The sequence below is a fragment of the Eleutherodactylus coqui genome, chromosome 10 (genome assembly GCF_035609145.1).
Source record: "Eleutherodactylus coqui strain aEleCoq1 chromosome 10, aEleCoq1.hap1, whole genome shotgun sequence".
Taxonomy (NCBI): Eukaryota; Metazoa; Chordata; class Amphibia; order Anura; family Eleutherodactylidae; genus Eleutherodactylus; species Eleutherodactylus coqui.
In genome coordinates, this window is record NC_089846.1 from 112,982,635 (window position 1) to 113,007,717 (window position 25,083).

Genomic DNA, 25,083 nt, shown 5'->3' on the forward strand with positions numbered 1-25,083 from the left:
TATGTACCAATAAAAACTACACTTCCTACCACTAAAACAAGCTGCCACACAGCTCCATCAATGGAAAAAAAAATAGTCTTTGAATGCAATGACATGGAAACACTGTAGAGTAGTTTTATTGTACAAAGGTAGTAAAACACAAAAAGCTCTATACATTCCTAATCACCAGAATGTTACTGACCAACAGTATAAAAAAAAAAAAGTGTAAATGTGCTATTACTGTAAGGCCGGGCTCACACAAGCGCATGGTAAAACTCTGCGTGTACAGTGCAGGCCGGTGTACTGCCACGTATGGCAGCGTGTTTTTCTGCGCATGACAGTGTATCTCACACATGCTGTTATTCACAGTCTTCCTGGTTTCAGTTTTTTTTTACATTTCCCGCTTTGTTGCTTTACGATGCACATAAACGCCACACATACGCAATGTGATTACTCATATACAGCGTTTAGTACGCACCCATAGAGAACAATAGGTCTGATAGAGATGAGCGAGCACGCTCGGTAAAGGCAGATACTCGATGGGGGGGGGGGGGGGGAGGAGAGATCTCTCCCACTCTCCCCCGCCGCCCCTCTTCCCCCGTATTTGCTCGGACGAGTAGGCAGATGCTCGAGAAGAGTGATGCTCGCTCAAGTATCTGCCTTTACAGAGCGTGCTCGCTCATCTCTAGTGCTCGCTCATCTCTCATCTCTACCATGCATAATGCAGGTCAAAAAAGAACATGCTGCGTTCTTTTTTACTTGTATATTACATGCAATGAATACCCCCAGTGTGACTGTTAACAGCGAAAATCAATGTATTTGAATTGCCGCTATGTACACGTATTATACATGCGTACATTGCACGTGTAAAACGCTATTCAAATACGCTCCTGTGAGCCCGGCCTAACTGTGTCAACCTGTAAAGTAAAGCTTACATGTTATTGTAAGTGCTGTAAAAATGATGTTCGAACTGATAGATCTGAACTTAATTTCAGTGTCGATACAAGACCCAGAGGGAGATACAGTATATACTGTATATATATATATATATATATATATATATATATATATATATATATATATATATATATATATATATATATTATATATATAATCCAAATCTCTGGGGGAGGAATACAGCAAGTAAATAGGGTTATATACCAAAAAGGCTTGGCTTATTATGTGTTCATACACTATTGACTCAAGTTATCAGAAAACGGAATTGACTGGAGGTTAAGAGAATACAGCTTGTAAAAGAGAAGGGGGTAATAGAATGTAGCCTGAGCTTTCTTGGTATCCGATTGCAACAGTGCAAATTAGATACCATTGTGGCCTCATATCCACTAGGAAATTCGGGCCCGTGCGGATTCTCCGTGCAGAATCCACAGCGGGTTCCTCTTTCCCGTGGACATGAGGCCTGAAAAATGATTTTTCTTACCTGTCTGGAGGCAGCGGATCTTCCCTCCGTCATGGACGGATCTTCTTTCTTCGGCCCGGCGGATGTGCTCGGCCCGCCGGAAGCGTGCCGCACATGCGCTGTGCACCTTTTTTTTTTTTGAACTCCTGCTCTCCCGTGCCGGAGAGCAGAAATTCAGTTGCGGGTGTGCCACGGATACGGACGACTTCCATAGGCCTCTATGGAAGCCTGCGGGAGCCGTCCGCGTGGGAGACCCGCAGAAAATGGAGCTTGCTGCGAGTGTTTTCCCGCATGTGCAATCCGCGCGGCAAGGAAAATTGACAACCGCAAGTATTTACTTACCTGCGGGTGTCCAATGCATCCCTATGGCAACAGAAAACGCATGCGGGACACCCGTGCGGATTTCCTAATTCTATTTGTCCAGTGGACATGAGGCCTAAGAGCTCTTTCACATGGGTGCTGTCCGCCCGCAGTATAGCCGTGTGCATGGCTCACGGCTACACTGCTCTAAAGATCGTGTGAACGGGCTAATTCAAGCTACTTGAAGTAGCCCGTTCACACGATCAAAGGTGCGGGCTGCGTGCTTTCCAGCTCCCATAAGAGACAATGGAAAGCACACAGCAAAGATAGGACAGGTCCTTTCTTTGCATGCACCTCACAGCTTACAGGTGAGTTTCAATCACATGTCCTATCTTTTGTTAGATGTGCGGATTCTGTGCGTCTAACAATCGTCCATGTGAACTTTTCTATAGGAACCCATGATAGGAATGAGGCCTAAGAAGCAGTCTATAGTACTGTTAGAAGGAAACATCTTAGTTAACTATTTTCTACATAAGGGGGAAGAGAAGTTCATAAGGCACAAGCTGGTATACAGTAGCTACATCTCATTTGGAATAGATACTTTTGTAATAAACAGAATGATACATAATATGTTTCAGCCTTCTGGCTGATGACAAGGAAACCATAGCTTCTTCTAAGTCCTCATACCACAAAAATACACACAGGTGGAGTTGTCCCCCCCCACCCCCCCCATCTTCTTCCCCGAAAAAGAAACCGGTTTTGGACATATTGTTCTTACTCGACATCCGCAGCGCATCAGAGATCATTAATATGAACTGTACTTTGGTGTACTTTAAAAAAACTTTTACGTTTTATGCTCCTCCTCTACGCTGGACATTTTCCCTTTTTGGATACAATAAGCGGTTTCCAGTAAAGGACCTTTATAACGACATCACATGACATACAATATTAGAAGGGTTACATTAGCAAACTTAATACATTATGTAACTATAAAATATTACCTCACGGCACAGACAGTTAACACAATATACAAGTCCATATGGTTCCAGGTAAGGGTGCCATCTCTCGCCAATTCGATATTTTCTGTCTTGGAAGACACAGTATGTCTCTGAATCTACAGGGATGACAGAGGCAGCTTTCAGTTACATCCTCAAGCTTCAGCGCACATGAGTGGTTAAGAGATGGTTTGGCTAGAGTTAGGATTCTCATGGTTGTGACTGGTCTCCACTATTAAAAGCAATGCATAGAAAGTTAATAAAATATTCGTGTGGGTTCTCTGGTTTGTGTTTTTTGGCTTTTCAATAAGAGCCTTTAATGTTCCTGGTCTCTGGAGCCTGAACAAATCTAAAGGGAACACTGTAGGTATCAGTGACTACTGGGAATACTACATAAACCAGACCACAGAAGAACGGCCTATTAGATCCAGAAATTGGAGGTAACCCCAAAGCTGTCAGCACCTCCGACTGTGAAGTCTACCACGCAGCCAAACACTTTAGCTGAAAGAAAACCTTTCACAAATTGGCAGCTTCTACCCAGTCTAATGCCAAGAAAAGAGAGAAAGCAGCTGAGAAGCATATACCTACACACGATACAGCTTAGACTGAAGAATGATATGCGAGTATGCAAACATGTAAGAGAAGTTACAATGAAGAATAAATAGAAGATGCATGACCACTTAGACTTGTGAACCTTGACGTCCTTCTCCAGCGGATCCACAACATCCCTGGCATGCTATAGTCTATATCACCAGGAAGGTTGCAGTACAACTCTATATAACCTCTAGTGTATGTGGCGTTGCTTTGCAGAGGCTGGATATGCAAACTCTTCTTTACAAAAAAGTTTTTAATTTTGTGATAACTTTGTCAACTATGAACTTTGTAAATTACTAAACAATATCCAAGGGCTGAAATATTGTCTGTTGAGAAAAGGCCAGTTTCACGCGACCAGATTTAAATTGTGGATTCCGTAATTGCCATCTGTGAAGAAGATCCACTGTAAAACGTGGGCATTGGAAGGCATGTAGTTTCGAATTTTCCTTCACACTCGCGGGTACAAATTGCGTATTCCACGAGCGGAAGAAAAATCACAGCATGCTCTATTTTAATGTGGATTCCACATGGACAGCCTACATTGAGGTCAATGGAAGTGTGCGTCCCACAGCCAATATGCAATTAACATTGTGTATCAGTGGCGGAATCGTTCGAAGATGCCAGGAGACCAGACAGAGAGAGACACAGAAACAGAGAGAGAGAGATAGATAGAGACAGACAGAGTGAGAGTTAGGGATAGAGACAGACAGACAGACAGAAAGAGAGAGACAGAGAGAGATAGAAACAGACAGGGATAGAAACAGACAGAGAGAGACACAGACAGAGAGAGACACAGACAGAGAGAGACACAGACAGAGAGAGACACAGACAGAGAGACAAACAGACAGCAAGAGAGACGAACAGACAGAGAGAGACACATACAGGCAGACAGAGAGAGATAGAGACAGACAGACAGAAAGAAAGAGACAGAGAGAGATAGAAACAGACAGGGATAGAAACAGACAGAGAGAGACACAGACAGAGAGAGACACAGAAAGAGAGAGACACAGAAAGAGAGAGACACAGACAGAGAGAGACACAGACAGAGAGAGACACAGACAGAGAGAGACACAGACAGGCAGACAGAGAGAGATAGAGACAGACAGACAGAAAGAAAGAGACAGACAGAAAGAAAGAGACAGAGAGAGATAGAAACAGACAGGGATAGAAACAGACAGAGAGAGACACAGACAGAGAGAGACACAGACAGAGAGAGACACAGACAGACAGAGAGACACAGACAGACAGAGAGACACAGACAGACAGAGAGACACAGACAGACAGAGAGAGACACAGACAGACAGAGAGAGACACAGACAGACAGAGAGAGACACAGACAGACAGAGAGAGACACAGACAGACAGAGAGAGACAGATAGAGGCATATTCTCCTACTTTCAGGTTTCATTCCTGATTCATTAATCCTACTGCTTATGTTGGCCAAATTGCTGTGCTATTCGGAATACATATCTGATCAGTTGCCCTGTGGCCAGTCATATAGTCATAGATCACTTCCTGGCCGGAAAAGACAGCAGAGCAGGATATACTATTTCTTTTGTTGGTAGGCACTGCTGTGAAGACTCAGTATCTGTATTTATTGGCACAAAGGCTGCCTAAGGTCTCATGTTCAAGGGCAAAATTTAATTGTGGAATCCGCACACATGATCCGCAGTTCAATATGCCCATAGACATTAATTGGGCATCAGCAGGTTAATTAAATACCTATGGATGTTATTTTTTCCCGGCGTTCAGGTCGCACTCGTGGGAAAAAAACGCAGCATGCTCCATTTTCTGCGGTTTCCCGCACAAATGGCTTCCATTGAAGTCAATAGAAGACATCCAATCCGCGGCACGGATGCAGCCAACACTGCGTCAGTGCCGCAAATCCACAGGAAAGCAGGTGGTTAAAAAAAATAATAAAGCACGGTGCATGTGTGCGGCATGCTGGCTGGTGTGCCGAGCGCATCTGCCGTGCAGAAGAAAGAAGACCCGCATGACAGCCGGACAGGTTAAAAATGTATTTTTATAGGCCTCATGGCTGCAAGCACAGGGGAAAACCACTGCGGGGTTCCACACTTGGAAACCATGCGTGCACGTGGACATGAGGCCTAAGAGGGACATAGACAATGTCTTTATGATATAGAGGCTTGTGCTTGTTTTTATAGGGCACTATATCATTTGGCTGCCTCCAGGTGAGCACGTTGGCTATCACAGTTATCAAAGGAAGCCAATAATGCTGTTGATATGGGAGAACTGGCTGGACAGTATGGAGACATGGCAAGAGTATTTGGCATCTGGGCTTAATTATCACCAACTCTATTCACACTATGATGCTGCCAAGTTGGTTTCTTGTTCAGTAGTCTCTTAGTCACAACATGTTGGTTTGTTTTTTCCTCTTTCATTAATTAAAAAAAAAACTTATTTTAATCATAAATTAAATTGAAGAGAATACAGTTAAAAAGAGACAAAACTAGTAAAAATGGGCATTAAAGTGAGTCAACACACGAGGGGGAAGGGATGCCCTGCATCAAATACAGTTGAGCTCAGCCCTGCTGAAAATGATACTGGGCATAAAGGCTGGCATCCAGGTGGGCTAAAGGTCACTTGACTGATTTAAATAATTCCAAAATATCCCATTATTGATCTCACATGGTGGGTACCATAAGAAAAATAAATTGCAATGGCAGAATTGTAGTTTATTTTTGGCACCCTGCCACTAAAAAAAAAATATATGAATAAAAGAAGTGTTCAAAAAGGCCTATGTATCTCATATTGGTACCGATAAAAACTACAACTGACCCCTCAAAAAACAAGCCCTCACACAGCTCTCTTGATGAAAAAAAAAAATGTTAAAATGGGTCTGAAAGTAACGAGACGATAGATATTTAAAAAAAGGGTTTTATATATTTCTTTAAAAACAGTAAAGCATAAACTAAATGGATTCAATATCACCGTAATCGTACGAACCCAAAGATGAAAGTAATCATGTCATTTTTACTGGAAGGCGAACCCCATAAACGAGACCAAAAAAAATGGCACAATTGCGTGTTTTTCCATTTCACCCCACTTCGAAATATGGTACATTAAATGATGCCATTAAAAAATACAACCCGTCCTGCAAAAAACAACAAGCCTTCATACAGTTTTGTCAAAGGAAAAATAAAAATGTTATAGCTCTTGTAATGCTGGGGTGAAAAAAATAAGAATAAACTCTCTAAAAAGTGACTGCTCTTTAAGGCCTCGGTCACACGGGCGTTTTTTCCCGCGATTTGCGGATCGCATGACGGATGCGCATCCGCAAATCACGTGACCGGGGCCGAAAAATCGCCCGAAAAATCTGCTCCTAGCCGTGTTTCATTAGAAATGGGCCGGAGCAGTGCAGCGCGTTGCATTCAATGGAGCCGGCAATACAGCCGGCTCCATTGAAAGCAGTGGGCTGCAGGCGATCTCACGATGAATTTTCGGGAAGGGCTTAAAAATATAAGCCCTTCCCTGAAATTCATCCAGAAATGTGTTTTTAACTGTATTCCTCTCAGATTACTCACTGGAATGTAATTTATTACAGCAAGTTCTTCTCATTAAGGGTGGGTTCACATGAGCGTGTTTTTGTGTGTACTTAGATGCGTACTTAGGCGGCTCCATTGAAAACAATGCTCTGCCGACCCCCTGCATTCTTTTTCAGGGAAGGGCTTTACATATAAGCCCTTCCCTGAAAAAGAATCATTTTAGTGCAAAAAAAATAAATAAAAAAAAAAACAAAAAAACTTACCTCTCTGCCGCAGCTGTGACCCCTGCGAGCATGAAGAACACATCTGCCGCATGCGGCAGATGTTTCCTTCACCCCGGCTAGTTAAAAGAATTCCCTGCTGCTACATCTGTGGCAGATGCAGCAAAGGGAATTCTTCAATTCTCAACAGCAGCTGTCACACATGACAGCTGCGGTAGAGAATCCTGTTGCTGGCTACCCGTCAATGGCTTTTCAGGGAAGGGCTTCATAAGCCCTTCCCTGAAAAGCCATTTAAAAAAAGTGTATTAAAAAAACACAAAAACAATACTCACCTCCCTTCAGCTGCAGGGGCTCAGCCACGACTTCTGCAGCTGTCCCCGTCTCTGTTGTTCTGAACTATCAGCAGCCGGGGATTTAAAATCAGCCAATCACAATCAGAGCTACCAGCGGGCGGGGATTTAAAATCCCTGGCTGCTGATAGCTCCGCAGCGCTACGGAGCCGGGGACGGCTGAGCCCCGGCAGCTGTCATTGGCTTTGCAGGGAAGGGCGTCATGTGGCGCTGTGGGCATGTCATATGACACTGCCGGCGCGTCATGCGCTGTACTGCGCATGCGCGCCGGCACAGGATGCGGGTCATCAGGCAGCGGAACCGATAGTAAGTGTGAGGTCTTTGGGCGGGTCGCCGTGATGGTCTCCGCTGTGGAATTCCACTTGCGGAGCCTGTCACACCCATGGGCACTAGGCCTAATGGAAGATGAAGGCACTTCTTCCGGTATTTGGAGCCAAATCAGCAGCGCAACCTCTGACCAGAGGCTCCAACGCAGATATGAAGCCGGTCTAAGATTGTTTTTACACACACAGCGTAATATTCTGCCTTATATGTTTAACATGCAGAATTTGACAAAAAATTGAAAATTCTGCCAGCAATCTTGTTTCAAAGCTGGCATTTAGAATTGCAAATTTTGGTGTAGATTTTGACATTGGAATATTCTGCAGCATATTGTGAAATATTCCGGTGTGTGAAAACCACCCCGAGTCTGTGAAAATGTCCGGAACACAAATCAGCACCACAAGTATTGTACTACTTGGAAATTGTTCTAGAGTTTCAACAAAGTATCTGCTCTGAAAATCCAAATCTGAACATTATTGTGGGTTATTGTATCTCCGTAAAGGATTAACCCTCTAATTGCTTTAATAAAATATTATATACATCTTGTGTAAGCTACAATTTAAAAGCTGCCTTTACTGCGCCTTAGGGTGGACACCCAATAGCATTTTTTTTCTTGCGCTGTGAGAGTGAGTGAAAACACTCGCCTCGCAGCACAAAAACAACGCTGCGATTTCGCAAATGCTTTTAAAGGGGCTACCAGCAGCATAGGGATTATATCGCGGACTTCTGCCACAGCTGTGACAGCTGTGGCAGGAGTTTCCTTCATCCCCACGGGGACCGCAGGGATGAAGGAATCCTCTGTCACAGCTGCGGCAGAACTCCAGGATGCTATTTCATTGCTTTCAATGGGGTCGGCGCTGCTGCTGCCGGCCCCATTGAAAGCAGTGGGTTGTAGGCAACCTCCGTAGTATGATTTTCGGGGAAGGGCTTGAAATATAAGCCCTTCCCTAAAAATCATCCCTAGCTAGTGAAAATTTTTTTTATCTACTCACCTCTCCACCGCGTAGGCGGGTCCTCCGGCTGGCTCCGCTGCACTGCTCTCAAGCTCTTTCAGCCGCCTGAAAGAGCTGTGCTGATTGGCTGAGCGCTCAGCCAATTACATGCAGTGCTTAGCAATTCATTGTTGAATAGCTAAGCGCTGCCTGTAATTGCTGAAAGAGCTTGACAGCAGTGCAGGGGAGCCAGCCGGAGGATATGTGAACACTGGTCATGAGATGGACCCAATAGATAACGGTGATCGCATGAAAGTTAATAAAAAGTGAAAGAAAGTTAAAGTTTCAGCACCCCTCACAGATCGGATCAATGAGGGGAGCTAAAACTACTCACTTCTGTCCTCCGCGATGTCCCGCGGTGTTCTGGGCCTTCTGTAAAACGTCAGGTGCATTCGCTGTAGGCCGTGCAGCCCAGCATGAGTAGCCGAGAATAGGGAGATATCACCAATGGATAACGGCGATCATGTAAGGTAACAAAAAAAAAGTGTAAAAACAGAAAAAAAAAGTTTAAAAAGTATAAGTTTCATCTCCTCTCATGGATCATATCCATGAGGGGAGATGAAATTACATACCTAAGGCCCCGGATTTACCCACGGATCTTACCCTGGATTTTGTGCACACTCCAATCGGCAAGATGGCGGACGCATGCGCAAAAACAGTGGATTGCCAGGTTAATTTAAAATCTACCTGCTCCTGGCTACCAAACATAGCTCAGAGATTTCACAGAGGGGTGGGGCTGCGGTACGCGGCCCTTGGTCACGTGATCGCAATTATCCAATGGATAACAGCGATCATGTAAAAGTAAAAAAAAGTTAAAGTTTCACCTCCCGTCATGGATCTGATCCATAAGGGGAGATGAAATTACTTAACTAAGGCCTCCAATGATGTTCCACGACGGAATCTTTATCCGTGGACTTTTCCCAAATTTCGGCACATGCGCCTATCAGAAAATCGCAGATGCAAGCGCAGAAGCTAGGGAGGGCCTGGGAAATTTAAAATCTCCTTGCTCCTGGCTACTAAAGATAGCTGAGAGCCTGGAGCAGTGACCGAGGATTATGGATAATGGCGATCATGTAAAAGTTTAAAAACAGTTGAAGTGTAATGCTCCTTTCGGTTTGGGCCACTTTGTGCATATAGAAGATTGGGGCCACAATGGGTAGGTTTCTGGACAAAGGACAAACAGGGGGATCCATTTTGGGGTGAAAGTCTTAATTCATATGTGTGCTGTACTAAAAAAAACTGTTTTTAAAATGACACAATTGCCGAAAAAAAGGTTAAATTGTATTTTTTTCCTTCTGCTTTGCTTAGATTCATTAAAAAACTGTGGGGTCAAAATACGCAGTACATCCCTCTGTGAATACATTAAGATGTGCATTTTTTAAAATAGGGTTTTTTGTGTGGGTATCTATCATTCTGATACCTATGAGCCTTTGCAATCTTGGCTTGGTGTAGGAAAACAAAATGCTCCTCAAAATGTTAATAATTAGTGTTAAATTTGTACGTCTCCTAAATGGTTAAAAAAACTAAAGTTTTTCCAATGTGCTTCCAGAATAAAGTAAACAGCTGGAAATATATATCTCATCAAAAATTTGTACAGTATGTTTGTAAATATGTGAGATATTGCAGTTGAAAATGTGGAAAAAAACATTTTTTCAAACTTTTCCCAATTTTGGCTCTTTCTAATAAATATACACAAATTCTATTGGTCTATTTTATCACCTAAATGAAGTACAATATGTGGCAAAAAAAACAATGTCAGAATCAATTGGATATGCAAAACCTTTACAGAGTTATTCTATGTTAAAGTGAAACATGCTTGGTCACTAAGGGGTTAAGGGGCTGGAGATATTGGCACCCTGGACACATTTATGTTTTATGTATATAGTATACAGTGTACTCCAAGCAATACTAAAGAAGAAGCATAGTATTGCTTCGAAACTCATTGTGTCTTCTAAGTTCGTTTCATCAAATAAAAACTGACATTCTTGCATGACTAGCGATTAGTGTATATGCGTGTACATCTAAGGGTTGCACCTTATTCACAGTTTTTTCTTGACCTTTATCACTACATTTTCATTACACCTAGGATGCATTCACACAGACATCACACGCGATATCAGCCTGAGAAACTCCAACGGATATCGCTCTGGTAAAATTGAGATTCTAGATGTGAGCACGATGCAATGTTGCTTAAAAAAAATGCATCACCTCGTATCTATGTACGTGCAATTTTCATACATGTGAAAAGATCATTAGGGCTTCCAATAGTAAAAAAATGCATCATACTTGCATGCAATTCGCACGGTATGTACATGCGATGTGATTTTAAAAAAATCCTACAGGAAGTAATGGTCGATTCATTCTTTCAGCTGTGAGCGAGAGAAATTGCTCATGCGAATAAACACATTGAACATATGCAATTTCCGCCCATATCGCTATGGGGCAGAACTCACGCGTGAAAGCTGCCCATGCGAATACCCTTAAGATAATTCCCAACCTTCTCTCTTCAGATGAACGGCACTGCTTGAAAATGAGGAGCCAAAGTTTTCTGTAGGTCCCGCCCCGGCACCACGCTCGCTTTCTTCTCTCAATTTCTACCGCTACACACTCACAAGTAGAAACACGTTGAAAAACGTCTGGGGTTGACAGTCCCCGACAATCACTAGTCCATTCTCTCAGCTTCCTCCATTCTGTACCACACAGGTTGAAGGTACCTGTGTGGGCTTCCTGCACAACTCCCAACACTCCTCTCTCTGACAGGACCATACAGAACTCCGAACTCTCTCTACACAACGCTTGCAAACACATATATTAAGCATCATCACGTGACAGACAAAAAGATACAAATCGCAGACAGTCAGCTCACATACCAGACACTTAACCCCTTCAGTGCTGCAGCTATGCAATGCACATCACTCTTGGTACGCAGAAGACAATGGCAATATAAATGCATGCATACAGTTATGGAGGGGCCCCGTTGTACTGGGCCACTACTTGAACACCCTCTTATATTTCAGAATTAGCCAATCACATTTAAACTTGCGTTAAATAGTAGTCAGTACTGTGCTGCCATTATTTACAGGGATTCAGATTTCTCATATGTAAAGTTCAGCTCTTATAGTAGGATTTTTCAGACATTTCCTTAGTTGCGTTTTTCAGCAAACGCCATTGTCCATAAAGAGCTTACAGCAGATTGAAAGGATCTGATTGTGGAAAGGTACCAGTCAGCAAAGGGGTACCAGAAAATGTCCAAGGCATTACATATACAATATTATTATCACTGCTTGGAGCTTGAGGTTTTCTAGACATCTATTACTAATCAGAGCCGGTGGTTATTTAGACATTCATCCTCACCAGGGCCTGAGGTTATCTAGATATAGGTAGCTCATAATTAGCAGGTAGGTAAAGGTAAAGTCCCCTGGTGCAAGCACCAAATCATGACCGACTCCTAGGGTAACGTCTTATCGTGGCGTTTTCTTGGCAGACTGTTTTTGTGGGGTGGTTTGCCATGGCCTTCCCCAGTCATCTTTTCAACCCCCCCCCCCCTCCCCCAGCAAGCTGGGTACTCATTTTACCGACCTCGGAAGGATGGATGGCTGAGGCCACCTTGAGCTGGCTACCTCAACCACGTATCTAGCCTTAATGCTCAGTCTTGTTGGTGGGGTTCAGATGCAAAAAGGTTTTTTTTTAGTTTGGGAATCTGCTAACAATCATTTCTCCTATATCGGTTCTGGGATGGCACACTTGATTTCAGCTTTTTAATCTACTTTATTTGTAGTTTTCTACTCCTGTCTGAGTACTGTAATCTCCTAGGAGTCCTTGGTTTAGTAACAAATAGGTCCAGGTTGCATTGACTAATAACTTGGACTTTCTGTGTTTGTTTCTTTTTTTAATTTTTGTGTTTGTTATTTTTACTAGAGATGAGCGAACGTACTCGTCCGAGCTTGATACTCGTTCGAGTATTAGCGTGTTCGAGATGCTCGTTACTAGAGGCGAGCACCACGCGATGTTCAAGTTACTTTCACTTTCATCTCTGAGACGTTAGGGCGCTTTTCTGGCCAATAGAAAGACAGGGAAGGCATTACAACTTCCCCCTGCGACGTTCAAGCCCTATACCACCCCCCTGCAGTGAGTGGCTGGCGAGATCAGGTGTCACCCGAGTATATAAATTGGCCCCTCCCGCGGCTCGCCACAGATGCATTCTGACATAGCTCAGGGAAAGTGCTGCTGATGGTGGAGCTGCTATAGGGAGAGTGTTAGGAGTTATTTTAGGCTTCAAGAACCCCAACGGTCCTTCTTAGGGCCACATCTGACCGTGTGCAGTACTGTTGAGGCTGCTTTTTGCAGTGTTGCACATTTTTATTTTTATTTTGTATATCGGCCGTGCAGAGCATTGCGTCCTCAGTCTGCAGTAATTTTACATAGTCCAGGGACAGTGAAAGAGATATACTGTCTATATAGGCAGTGGGCTTTTCCAAAAAAATTTGGGAAAAAACATTCTATTTGGGCTGCCTGTGACTGTCCTGAGTGTACTGCGTCTCTGCTGGGGGTAGTAGTCCTAATTAATACGCAGCCAGCTAAGTGTTACAGCAGGCTTGCGCAAAATTCTTTTCTGGCTCTTCCGTAAACGAAATCAACCTCCAACCACAGGCCAATAAGCGGCACATTTAATTACAGCGTTCTGTTTCTGCTCTACTCGTAATACCACCAGCATGCGCAGACATATGATGGCCAAGCACCCCACAAGGTGGGACAAAGGCCGTTCAGCGCCTCCGGTTTGCACCACTGCCTCTCCCCCTGTGCCCCAACCTGCCACTGAGATCCAACCCCCTCTCAGGACACAGGCACTACCGTCTCCTGGCCTGCACCCACACCCTCAACTCCGCTGTCCTCGGCCCCATCCACCAATGTCTCTCAGCGCACCGTCCAGCCGTCGCTAGCGCAAGTGTTTGAGCGCAAGCACAAGTACGCCGCCACGCACCCGCACGCTCAAGCGTTAAATGTGCACATAGCCAAATTGATCAGCCTGGAGATGCTGCCATATAGGCTTGTGGAAACGGAGGCTTTCAAAAGCATGATGGCAGCGGTGGCCCCGCGCTACTCGTTTCCCAGGCGCCACTACTTTTCCCGATGTGCCGTCCCAGCCCTGCACGACCACATCTCCCGCAACATTGTACGCGCCCTCACCAACGCGGTTACTGCCAAGGTCCACTTAACAACGGACACGTGGACAAGCACAGGCGGGCAGGGCCACTATATCTCCCTGACGGCACATTGGGTGAATTTAGTGGAGGCTGGGACCGAGTCAGAGCCTGGGACCGCTCACGTCCTACCCACCCCCAGAATTGCGGGCCCCAGCTCGGTGCTGGTATCTGCGGCGGTGTATGCTTCCTCCACTAAACCACCCTCCTCCTCCTACGCAACCTCTGTCTCGCAATCAAGATGTGTCAGCAGCAGCACGTCGCCAGCAGTCGGTGTCGCGCGGCGTGGCAGGACAGCGGTGGGCAAGCGTCAGCAAGCCGTGCTGAAACTACTCAGCTTAGGAGAGAAGAGGCACACGGCCCATGAACTGCTGCAGGGTCTGACAGAGCAGACCGACTGTTGGCTTTCGCCGCTGAGCCTCCAACCGGGCATGGTCGTGTGTGACAACGGCCGTAACGTGGTGGCGGCTCTGCAGCTCGGCAGCCTCACGCACGTGCCATGCCTGGCCCATGTCTTTAATTTGGTGGTTCAGCGCTTTCTGAAAAGCTACCCACATTTGTCAGACCTGCTCGGAAAGGTGCGCCGGCTCAGTGCACATTTCCGCTAGTCCAACACAGACGCTGCCACCCTGCGGACCCTGCAACATCGGTTTAATCTGCCAGTGCACCGACTGCTGTGCGACGTGCCCACACGGTGGAACGCTACGCTCCACATGTTGGCCAGACTCTATGAGCAGCGTAGAGCTATAGTGGAATACCAACTCCAACATGCGCGGCGTAGTGGGAGTCAGCCTCCTCAATTCTTTACAGAAGAGTGGGCCTGGTTGGCAGACATCTGCCAGGTCCTTGGAAACTTTGAGGAGTCTACCCAGATGGTGAGCGGGGATGTTGCAATCATTAGCGTCACCATTCCTCTGCTATGCCTCTTGAGAAGTTCCCTGCAAAGCATAAAGGCAGACGCTTTGCGCTCAGAAACGGAGGCGGGTGAAGACAGTATGCCGCTGGATAGTGAGAGCACCCTCATGTCTATATCTCAGCGCGTTGAGGAGGAGCATGAGGAGGAGGGGGAAGAGACAGCTTGGCCCACTGCTGACGGTACCCATGCTGCTTGCCTGTCATCCTTTCAGCGTGTATGGCCTGAGGAGGCGGAGGAGGAAGAAGAGGAGGATCCTGAAAGTGATCTTCCTAGTGAGGACAGCCATGTGTTGCGTACAGGTACCCTGGCACACATGGCTGACTTCATGTTAGGATGCCTTTCTCGTGACCCTCGCGTTACACGCATTCTGGCCACTACGGATTACTGGGTGCACACACTGCTCGACCCACGGTATAAAGAGAACCTTTCCACTCTCATACCCGAAGAGGAAAGGGGTTCGAGAGTGATGCTATACCACAGGACCCTGGCGGACAAACTGATGGTAAAATTCCCATCTGACAGCGCTAGTGGCAGAAGGCGCAGTTCCGAGGGCCAGGTAGCAGGGGAGGCGCGGAGATCAGGCAGCATGTACAGTGCAGGCAGGGGAACACTCTCCAAGGCCTTTGCCAGCTTTATGGCTCCCCAACAAGACTGTGTCACCGCTCCCCAGTCAAGGCTGAGTCGACGGGAGCACTGTAAAAGGATGGTGAGGGAGTACGTAGCCGATTGCACGACCGTCCTCGGTGACGCCTCTGCCCCCTACAACTACTGGGTGTCGAAGCTGGACACGTGGCCTGAACTCGCGCTGTATGCCCTGGAGGTGCTTGCTTGTCCTGCGGCTAGCGTCTTGTCAGAGAGGGTGTTTAGTGCGGCTGGGGGAATCATCACGGATAAGCGTACCCGCCTGTCAACCGACAGTGCCGACAGGCTTACACTCATCAAGATGAACAAAGCCTGGATTTCCCCAGACTTCTCTTCTCTACCAGCGGACAGCAGCGATACCTAAACAATACGTAGGCTGCACCCGTGGATGGAAGCATCGTTCTCTATCACCATCAAAAATGGGGACCTTTTAGCTTCATCAATCGGTGTATTCTATTCATCCTCCTCCTCCTGCTCCTCCTCCTGAAACCTCACGTAATCACGCCGAACGGGCAATTTTTCTTAGGCCCACAAGGCTCAGTCATATAATTTTTGTAAACAATTTTTATACGTTTCAATGCTCATTAGAGCGTTGAAACTTGCACCTGAACCAATTTTTATTTTAACTGGGCTGCCTCCAGGCCTAGTTGCAAATTAAGCCACATTAACCAAAGCGATTAATGGGTTTCACCTGCCCTCTTGGTTGGGCATGGGCAATTTTTCTGAGGTACATTAGTACTGTTGGTACACCAATTTTTTGGGGCCCTCGCCTACAGTGTAATCCAATTAATTTTTTGCCCACCTGCATTAAAGCTGACGTTACATCAGCTGTGCTGGGCACTGCAATGAGATATATTTATGTACCGCCGGTGGCTTTCTGGGACCCACCCATGCTGTCGGTCCACATGGACTTCCCATTAGGGAGATGTACGTGCCTGTGTATACTTATAAAAAACTCGAGCCTGACTGGGGCATGCAGTTTGGGCCGAAGCCCACCTGTATTTAATCAGACGTTAGCTCTGCTGTCCAGGGCACTGCAATGGGATATATTTTTGTACCGCCAGTGGGTTCCAGGGAGCCACCCATGCTGTCGGTCCACACGGACCTCACATTAGGGAGTTGTACCTGCCTGTGTCTATGTATTAAAAACCCCGGTCTGACTGGGGCATGCAGTGTGGGCCGAAGCCCACCTGTATTTTATCTGACGTTACCTCAGCTGTGCAGGGCAATGCAATGGGATATATTTATGTACCGCCGGTGGCTTCCTGGCACCCACCCATGCTGTCGGTCCACACGGAGTTGTAACTGCATGTGTCCACATCTAAAGAACCCCAGTCTGACTGGGGCATGCAGTGTGGGCCGAAGCCCACCTGTATTTTATCTGATGTTACCTCAGCTGTGCAGGGCAATGCAATGGGATATATTTATGTACCGCCGGTGGCTTCCTGGCACCCACCCATGCTGTCGGTCCACACGGAGTTGTAACTGCATGTGTCCACTTCTAAAGAACCCCAGTCTGACTGGGGCATGCAGTGTGGGCCGAAGCCCACCTGCATTAAACATGACATTACCTCAGCTGTGCTGGGCACTGCAATGGGATATATTTATGTACCGCCGGTGGCTTCCTGGCACCCACCCATGCTGTCGGTCCACACGGAGTTGTAACTGCATGTGTCCACTTCTAAAGAACCCCAGTCTGACTGGGGCATGCAGTGTGGGCCGAAGCCCACCTGCATTAAACATGACATTACCTCAGCTGTGCTGGGCACTGCAATGGGATATATTTATGTACCGCCGGTGGCTTCCTGGCACCCACCCATGCTGTCGGTCCACACGGAGTTGTAACTGCATGTGTCCACTTCTAAAGAACCCCAGTCTGACTGGGGCATGCAGTGTGGGCCGAAGCCCACCTGCATTAAACATGACATTACCTCAGCTGTGATGGGCAATGCAATGGGATATATCTATGTACCGCCGGTGGGTTCCAGGGAGCCACCCATGCTGTGGGTGCACACGGAATTCCCATTGCGGAGTTGTACCTGCCTGTGACTATTTATAAAAAACCGCGGTCTGACTGCGGCATGCAGACACCTTGACAGAATGAATAGTGTGTGGCACATAGGTTCCCCATTGCTATGCCCACGTGTGCAGCTCCTGATGGAGGTGACACAGGATTGGATTTCTCATTGCTTCTGTACAGCATTGTGGGCTATCGCCCCGCCCCTTTTAAAGAGGGTCGCTGCCTAGCCGTGCCAACCCTCTGCAGTGTGTGTCTGCGGTTCCTCCTCATGGCAGACACACTTCTAAATAGACATGAGGGTGGTGTGGCACGAGGGCAGCTGAAGGCTGCGCAGGGACACTTTGGTGTGTGCTGTGGACACTGGGTTGTGCGGTGGGGGGGGGGGGTTGGGCAGCACGTAACCCAGGAGAAGTGGCAGCGGAGTGTCATGCAGGCAGTGATTGTGCTTTGTTGGAGGTAGTGTGGTGCTTAGCTAAGGTATGCATTGCTAATGAGGGCTTTTCAGAAGTAAAAATTGTTGGGAGGGGGGGGGCACTCTTGCCGCTATTGTGGCTTAATAGTGGGACCTGGGAACTTGAGATGCAGCCCAACATGTAGCCCCTCGCCTGCCCTATCCGTTGCTGTGTCGTTCCCATCACTTTCTTGAATTGCCCAGATTTTCACAAATGGAAACCTTAGCGAGCATCGGCGATATACAAAAATGCTCGGGTCGCCCATTGACTTCAATTGGGTTTGTTATTCGAAACGAACCCTCGAGCATCGCGAAATTTTCGTCCCGAGTAACGAGCACCCGAGCATTTTGGTGCTCGCTCATCTCTAATTTTTACCTATGTTTTAATTTACATTTTCTTAAAAGTTACATTTTAGGCGGTGTCTCCAGCAATTGTTATACCATGGAACACAGTGAAGATGATCATCAAGAAATGGATTAAATTTAGCACAACAGTGACATTACCAAGAACTGGACATTCCTCAGAGATTTATGAGAAGACCTGAAGCAAAATGGTTTATGAGGCTGCCAAGAGGCCTACAGCAACATTAAAGGAGCTGCAGGAATTTCTGACAAGTACTAGTTGTGTAGTACATGTAACAACCATCTCCCATATTTGTCTTATGTCTGGGCTGTGGGGAGGGTGCCAAGACAGAAGCCTTTTCAAAGAAAAACATCCAAGCCCAACTATGGTTTGCCAAAACCTACATCAAGTATCCCAAAAGTGGGAGAATGTCTTATGGTCTGATGAGACCAAAGTTGAACGTTTTGGCCATAATTCAAAATGATATGTTTGGTGCAGAGTCAACAATACGCATCACCAAAGGTACACCATGCCCGCAGTGAAGATGATGGAGGTAGCATTATGCTTTGGAGCTGTTTTTCTGCTACTAGAATTGGGGCTTTAGTCAAGGTGGAGGAAATTATGAACAGTTCCAAATACCAGTCGATTTTGGCACTAAACTTTCAGGTCTTCTAAAAAGCTGAAGATAAGGAGGAATTGCACCTTTCAGCATGACAATTACCCAAAGCAGGCCTCCAAAATCAACAAAACAATGAATTCACCAGAAAAATTTTTTGGAATGGCCGAGCCAGAGCTCAGACATGAATCCCATTGAAGATCTGTGAGTTGACCTGAAGACGGCGCTACATATGAGTTGTCCTCGCAATCTGACAGATTTGGAGCTCTTTCGCAAGGAAGAGTGGGCAAAAATTGCCAAGTCTAGATGTGCCATGCTGATAGACACCTACCCAAAAAGACAGAATGCTGTCACAAAGTCAAAGGTTGCATCATCATAGTATTAGTGTTGGTTTGTGCTTCTGGGACCTGTGGTCCTACAGGTTTCCATAAGCACAGCTTTACAGGTGAGGGTTAATTGAGCTGGCTGGGTGTGGAGTTCCTCCCACCAGCCAATCCTCACGGGTCTGCTGCATATATATTTCTCTGCAAGAGAAAGCTGGTATTGCTTCACTCTATTGTTTGACTGTCCCGCATGCCTGTATATGTGTTAGGTGTGTGAACAGTGTCTTGTCCAGTGTCTGTGCAGGTGGCCAGACATTAGGTGTGGACAGTCCTGTTTTATGTGTGTTCTGTCTTGCACGCTAGCCCTAGGGCATTGATGTGAACTGCGTTCTGTGCTGCTGGATAGTTTGTCATCTCTGGGCTAGTTAGGCCCTTAGGTTCCAGTGCGGGGCCACCCTTATCGGGACGATCACCCTGCTTGCAGGCATGGTTCTGGTGGATGCTGTCTCATTAGAGTAGGGACCTGCGAGACAACGAGGAGCCTTGAAGTGGCTTGCGGGCTTAAGGGACTTGGCCAATCCACAAACTAATACCTCAAACTTTTATAGCGATTCCATCTGTGTTATGTGTGCTGGTTTGCAAAGTGAGTGTTTTGGGCTAGCATGCAAGACAGAACACACACAGAACTAGACTATCCACACCTAATGTCTGGCCATCTGCACAGACACTGGACAAGACACTGTACACACAACACATACACAAGCATGCAGGAAAAGCAAACCCTAGAGTGAAGGGATACCAGCTTCCTTTTGCAGAGGGATTGATTTTATATATATATATATATATATATATATACATACATACATACATATACACACACACACACCAATCCCTCTGCAAGAGAAAGCTGGTATCCCTTTGTCTTTGTCAGATTTTTTAAAGTGACAAAAACATGGCATTTTAACAGGGGTATGTAGCCTTTTTATATCCACTGTATATGTAGTATATAATCAAATTGTTTCAGATTTATGATGAATGTGTTCAGTCTGAATTATCAAAAGTGGTGTACAGTCTGAAAACATTTTAGACTAGCATAAAATAATCCTTCTTAACCTCCTCTAAACTGTTGGAACTTTGCCTATACTGTAAAGCACGCATGTATCTACATAGCTTTATCCTGTTGGTTCATCTCCCAGTTATCTGTATGCAAAAACTGACTTATTCCACAGGAAGGAAAATCACATGCGAGGTGATTCATGGACTAGCTTGCTAGGATGAAGAGGAAGCATAAACCTTCCAGAGCCCCTTGTAATCCTACTGTTAATGATGTTGACCTTTATAAGTGCCATGTTTTGGTACTTGGAGCTGTAAATGAAACCATCTTCCTTCAATAAATTAGGCAGGTGCTTCATGAGCCAGTTTTACCCTTCACACAATCCAAATAGGCTTTATATTCATGTTCCTAAAATTAGCTATGTACTCATGGAAATTTTGATTCAAAACAGAGATCAAGAAGTTTGATTGGATTAAATCTACCCTGCAGAATCCAAAGTAATTCTGATGTGCGCTATTGTTGAGAGCTTAAAGCCATTATTTTTATTTCTTATATAAAATGCACGGACGTGAGTTTGTAATTTAACTCTTTGAGGCCGCAGTGATAGTGCATCATGATTGCTAAAGGCCCATTTAAACACAACAATTATCACTCAAAATTCACTCAAAAGCCATCTTTGGTTCGATAATCGTTGGGTGTAAATGCGCTCATCTTTCACTTTGCTGCTGAACGATGGATTTCAGTTCGGCATTAAATCCATTGTTCGGTAGAACAGCTGATAAGAAGGACCGCATGCTGTGTTCTGCCCGGGGAGTGCTGATTACATTGTCTCAGCTTTCAGCCTTGCGGCAGGACAAAGGGAATGTAATCAGGGAACAGCTGGTGGTGTGTTCTCTGAATACAGCTCCCGGAGTCTCACATGCTACTAATTGGTACTAATAGGTATTAGTACCAAGTAGTAGTTTTATGCAAAATGATCGCTCAAAAGCCATCTTTTGAGCGATCATCTTTGTGTCTAAATGCATCTTTAGGCAAAGTAGTTGTCCACCTTGAGCAATCCTTATTTGCTGAGTGTTACACAACTCCCATTGAAATCAATTAGCTATTCATGTAATGCAGAGATATACTAGGTCCTCAAAAAAGGCAGCCAATCATTGTAACCATTCTGACTAATAGATAAGGGTCCTGTCAAGACCATTCTTTTTATTCTTGACATTTAAATTGTTTTTTTAAAGCACAAAACACTTAAAGGGTCCACTTTTTTGTTCATTAATTATGTAGCTATCCCCCCAGTATATATGTTTGCTAGTGTTACTTTGGTTAGTTGTATCGTTGTCTGAAACTCCCAGCCTCTTTTTCCTCAGTCATGTGATCTCAGTTCTGACCAGATCAGATCTACTTGGGGTTGTGTGTTCATTTTCTAGTCAATTTCTCAGTCTGTGTTATACTGTTGGATGGATCTACCACTCTATCACAGTTACTGATGATGATCTTGCAGCTCCTGTCACACAGTTATAATAAAGGAGATCACAGCTCGTCCTCCTGACTGTATACTTATGGTGTTTAACTACTGCTCTGCTGATGCATCATGGGATTGATGTAAAAGTGAAACTAAAATCTTTCACCATCATCAAGATGGTATCCAATAAATATCAGACAGGGAGCTGCACTGCATGGCAGTGGTGGCAGTACACAGAGGTGACTTCCCGAGTGTGACAGGCAATCACAAGTGGGCTGTAGGGATGGAAAAATATACTACAGTGGGCCTACCTGCAAGCTTATACTGTATAAGACCTAATAGATATGAAACAATTTACAATTTGCGTAATGTGGTTAACTACTGTATGAATTTAGAAAAGATTGATATAAAAACAGAAAAACATGCAATCAGTCACGCTTTTCTATATCAACATTTTTCCTTCAATACTTATTATTTATTTAGGACATGAGAAATGGTTACATAACTTCATTACAATGATACATTGAATATAACGTGGAGTAATGTGACGACATCAAAGTAAAAAAATATATAACCTTAACACATCCATTGGCTCCACCAGGAGTAAAAGCATTCATATATACAACAACTGGAAATTAATTCTATTCGAGAGATGGGGACATGTGAGACCTCCAATTACACTGGCCAACAATAAAAATATTTTGGAATGTTTCCTTAACCTAATGAGTCAAATCTTACTAATTTTGGGGTGAGAAAAATGAATATGACAAAGAAAAATTTTTATTAGCTCTAGTTTCTGTAATATACAATAGGTGGAAGTATGTTGTTTAAATGGATTAAGAGAAAATGCTACATTTTAATTAGATATGCTAACAACATTGAAAGTGCATTTGAATTTTTTTAAGGACAGTTACATTCTAAGAGTTCTAAATTGATAGAAGAATTCCTGGCAGGTGGTTCAGTGTGAAGACAATCATGTGGTGACTTCGTGAGACGATTTCTTTTGGCTTGCCTCTTGTAAGTGAGTTCCGGAGCATCCCTACTCATAGACCAGCAGTAATCCGCAAGCATTGCTTCATTCCAACGGCCCTGATATCTTTGCTCCATTACAGAATTATCCTGGTGGGATCTTTCTCCATGTTCATCACTGACAGCTCCACAACTTGGAGGGAAAACTCTCAGTGGGGGTTGAGAAAATAGATTTTAAGGGACATGTTGCATCCAAATTGATGGTATCTTTCCAGAAGTACTGTCACCAACTGAGGATAGTTATCTCTTTTGTTGCCTAAGAATCCATGAATAACTCCCTGTAAGGCTTGCCAAGCTTCCTTTTCTCTCCCCTCCAAAACTTGGTCAAACGCAGGATCCTTTACAAGTTGTTGAATTTGTGGCCCAACAAAAATACCTTCCCTAACCTTTGCATCACTCAATCTAGGAAAATTGTCTCTTAAGTACTTAAATGCCTGTCCTTCCTGGTTCATACCTTTGACAACATTTTTCATTAATCCCAGCTTTATATGAAGAGGTGGAAGAAGAACATCCTTTGGGTCCACGAGAGGCTCGGCAACAACATTTTTCTCGATAGAGATTTCTTGCAGGCCAGTCCGCTTGAATGTAATGCGATTTCCTATCCCTGCTGTCCCACATACATAAAAAGCAACAGTATTTCGTGTACTCCAGTTGCATTCCTAAGAGTACAGCGATGACTTTTAGATTGACACAGATTTTCCATTTGTGTTCAGCATATTTGATTGAGTTGAGGAGGGCTGTCATGTTTGCATAAGTCTCCTTCATGTGAACTGCATGACTAACAGGAATAGTAGGAAGGCGGTTGCTGTTGTGAAGTAATACAGCTTTCAAACTAAGCTTGGAGGAGTCTATGAATGGCCTCCATTCAGTTGGATCACGGTTCAAATTCAAACATTTCATCAACCGATTAATGTGGCAGCAAACAACCAGATTGGTTTTTTTCTAATAAAAAAGGGAAGCAGATCCCTCTGAGGTTCTTTCTCTGTACTGTGAGATCCTGACATCACGTTGGAGAAGATTCCATTGCTGTAGTCTTGACCCTAGAAGTTGCGCTTTCTCCTTTGACAAGTCAAGGTCTTGAATGAGATCACTCAATTCCGCTTGACTCAGTCTGTGCAGTCTATCATCTTTTACCTCAGTCAGGGTCATGGGATGTGGAAGGCTTGTTGGGCTCTTCTTTTTCCACACTTTCTTCATTTTCTACTTCAAGCATAATGTTGGGGTGGAGTAGGAACTGGTAAACGATCTGACTGTGGAATAGGTCGAATAGCTGTTACGGCACTCTGCCCCCCGAGCGCCCGTTGGGGTGCCCTGATCTCCCGCACCCCCACTGTCCCTGCCTACTTGCCTCGGCCCTGGCTAACCCCAGGCGGACAACTGGACGGCGGTCCCTGCCCTGGCTAGGGACCTGGCGACTGACAAGCAGGAACCTACCTAATGGGGGAAACAGAGTGCCGACAGAGGAGGCAGATGAATCAGACCAACAAAACTGACAAGGCTGGAGATGGAACTCACAGGCAAACTGGCAGGGTGCTGGATAGCAACTAGTGCTGACTGGGCCAGACTAGATTAGAGGCAAACAGAACCAACTAAAACAGACTGAGTAACAGGGGACCAGAGGGAGCTGACCGACAACTAGGGACTGACTGAGGAGAACCGCAGACAGACTGGCTAGGTGCATGCAGAACCAATAACTGGCAATGAGCTCAGTTCACTGCCAGTCTTTTAACCACAAGGTTCCGCTCAGGGGCGGAGAGTGGGAGGAGGCAACTCCACCCACTGCTGTATAAGAAGCACAGAGGAGTGCGGGCGGCACCCTACGGGCGGCACGCCCACGCCGCCGCCCACTGGCCAACCCAAGCTGCTGGGATGACCTCGACACAGGGCTCCAGGCTGCTGGAGCCGACGCCGGAGCGATGCGCGCCGACCGCGGGACCCCATGCCGCACTGTATGGTAACAATAGCAGATGGAAGATTCGGGTATTGAACTGTTCCTGTTTTCTTCATTGATAATCCTGCCTTTATAGGTGGAGTCAAGCAGAAATAGCAGTCATCTGTATGGCTTCTAGGCTTCCGCCAAACTATATACACAGCAAAAGCCACAGATCGCTTTTATTTTTCAGCCATTGTTGTAGTTTAACTGAACAAGAGTTGCAACATACATGTGGAGCCCATGACTTATCTTGGTCCCCTACCTTTATCACCAAAATAATGATGATAGGCAGTCTTCACAAGAGGCGTCAGATTGCATTTCTGTGACAAAAATGTTATTTCACCACAAATGTAACAAAAATTATTCACAAAATTTACACATTTTCATGGCATTTTGATATAGCAAATTTACACTTCAAAAGC

The 25,083-nt window shown here is 45.3% G+C and overlaps 1 protein-coding gene across 1 annotated transcript in view; it reads right to left on the reverse strand.

Annotated features, from left to right (window-relative positions):
- Positions 1–25,083, reverse strand: part of CHRDL1 (chordin like 1) — a 101,334-nt gene that overhangs the window by 43,603 nt on the left and 32,648 nt on the right. The window contains exon 3 of the mRNA XM_066581724.1: positions 2,698–2,810. Within this exon, the coding sequence (XP_066437821.1) occupies positions 2,698–2,810 (113 nt within the window). The remainder of the gene's footprint in view (positions 1–2,697; positions 2,811–25,083) is intronic.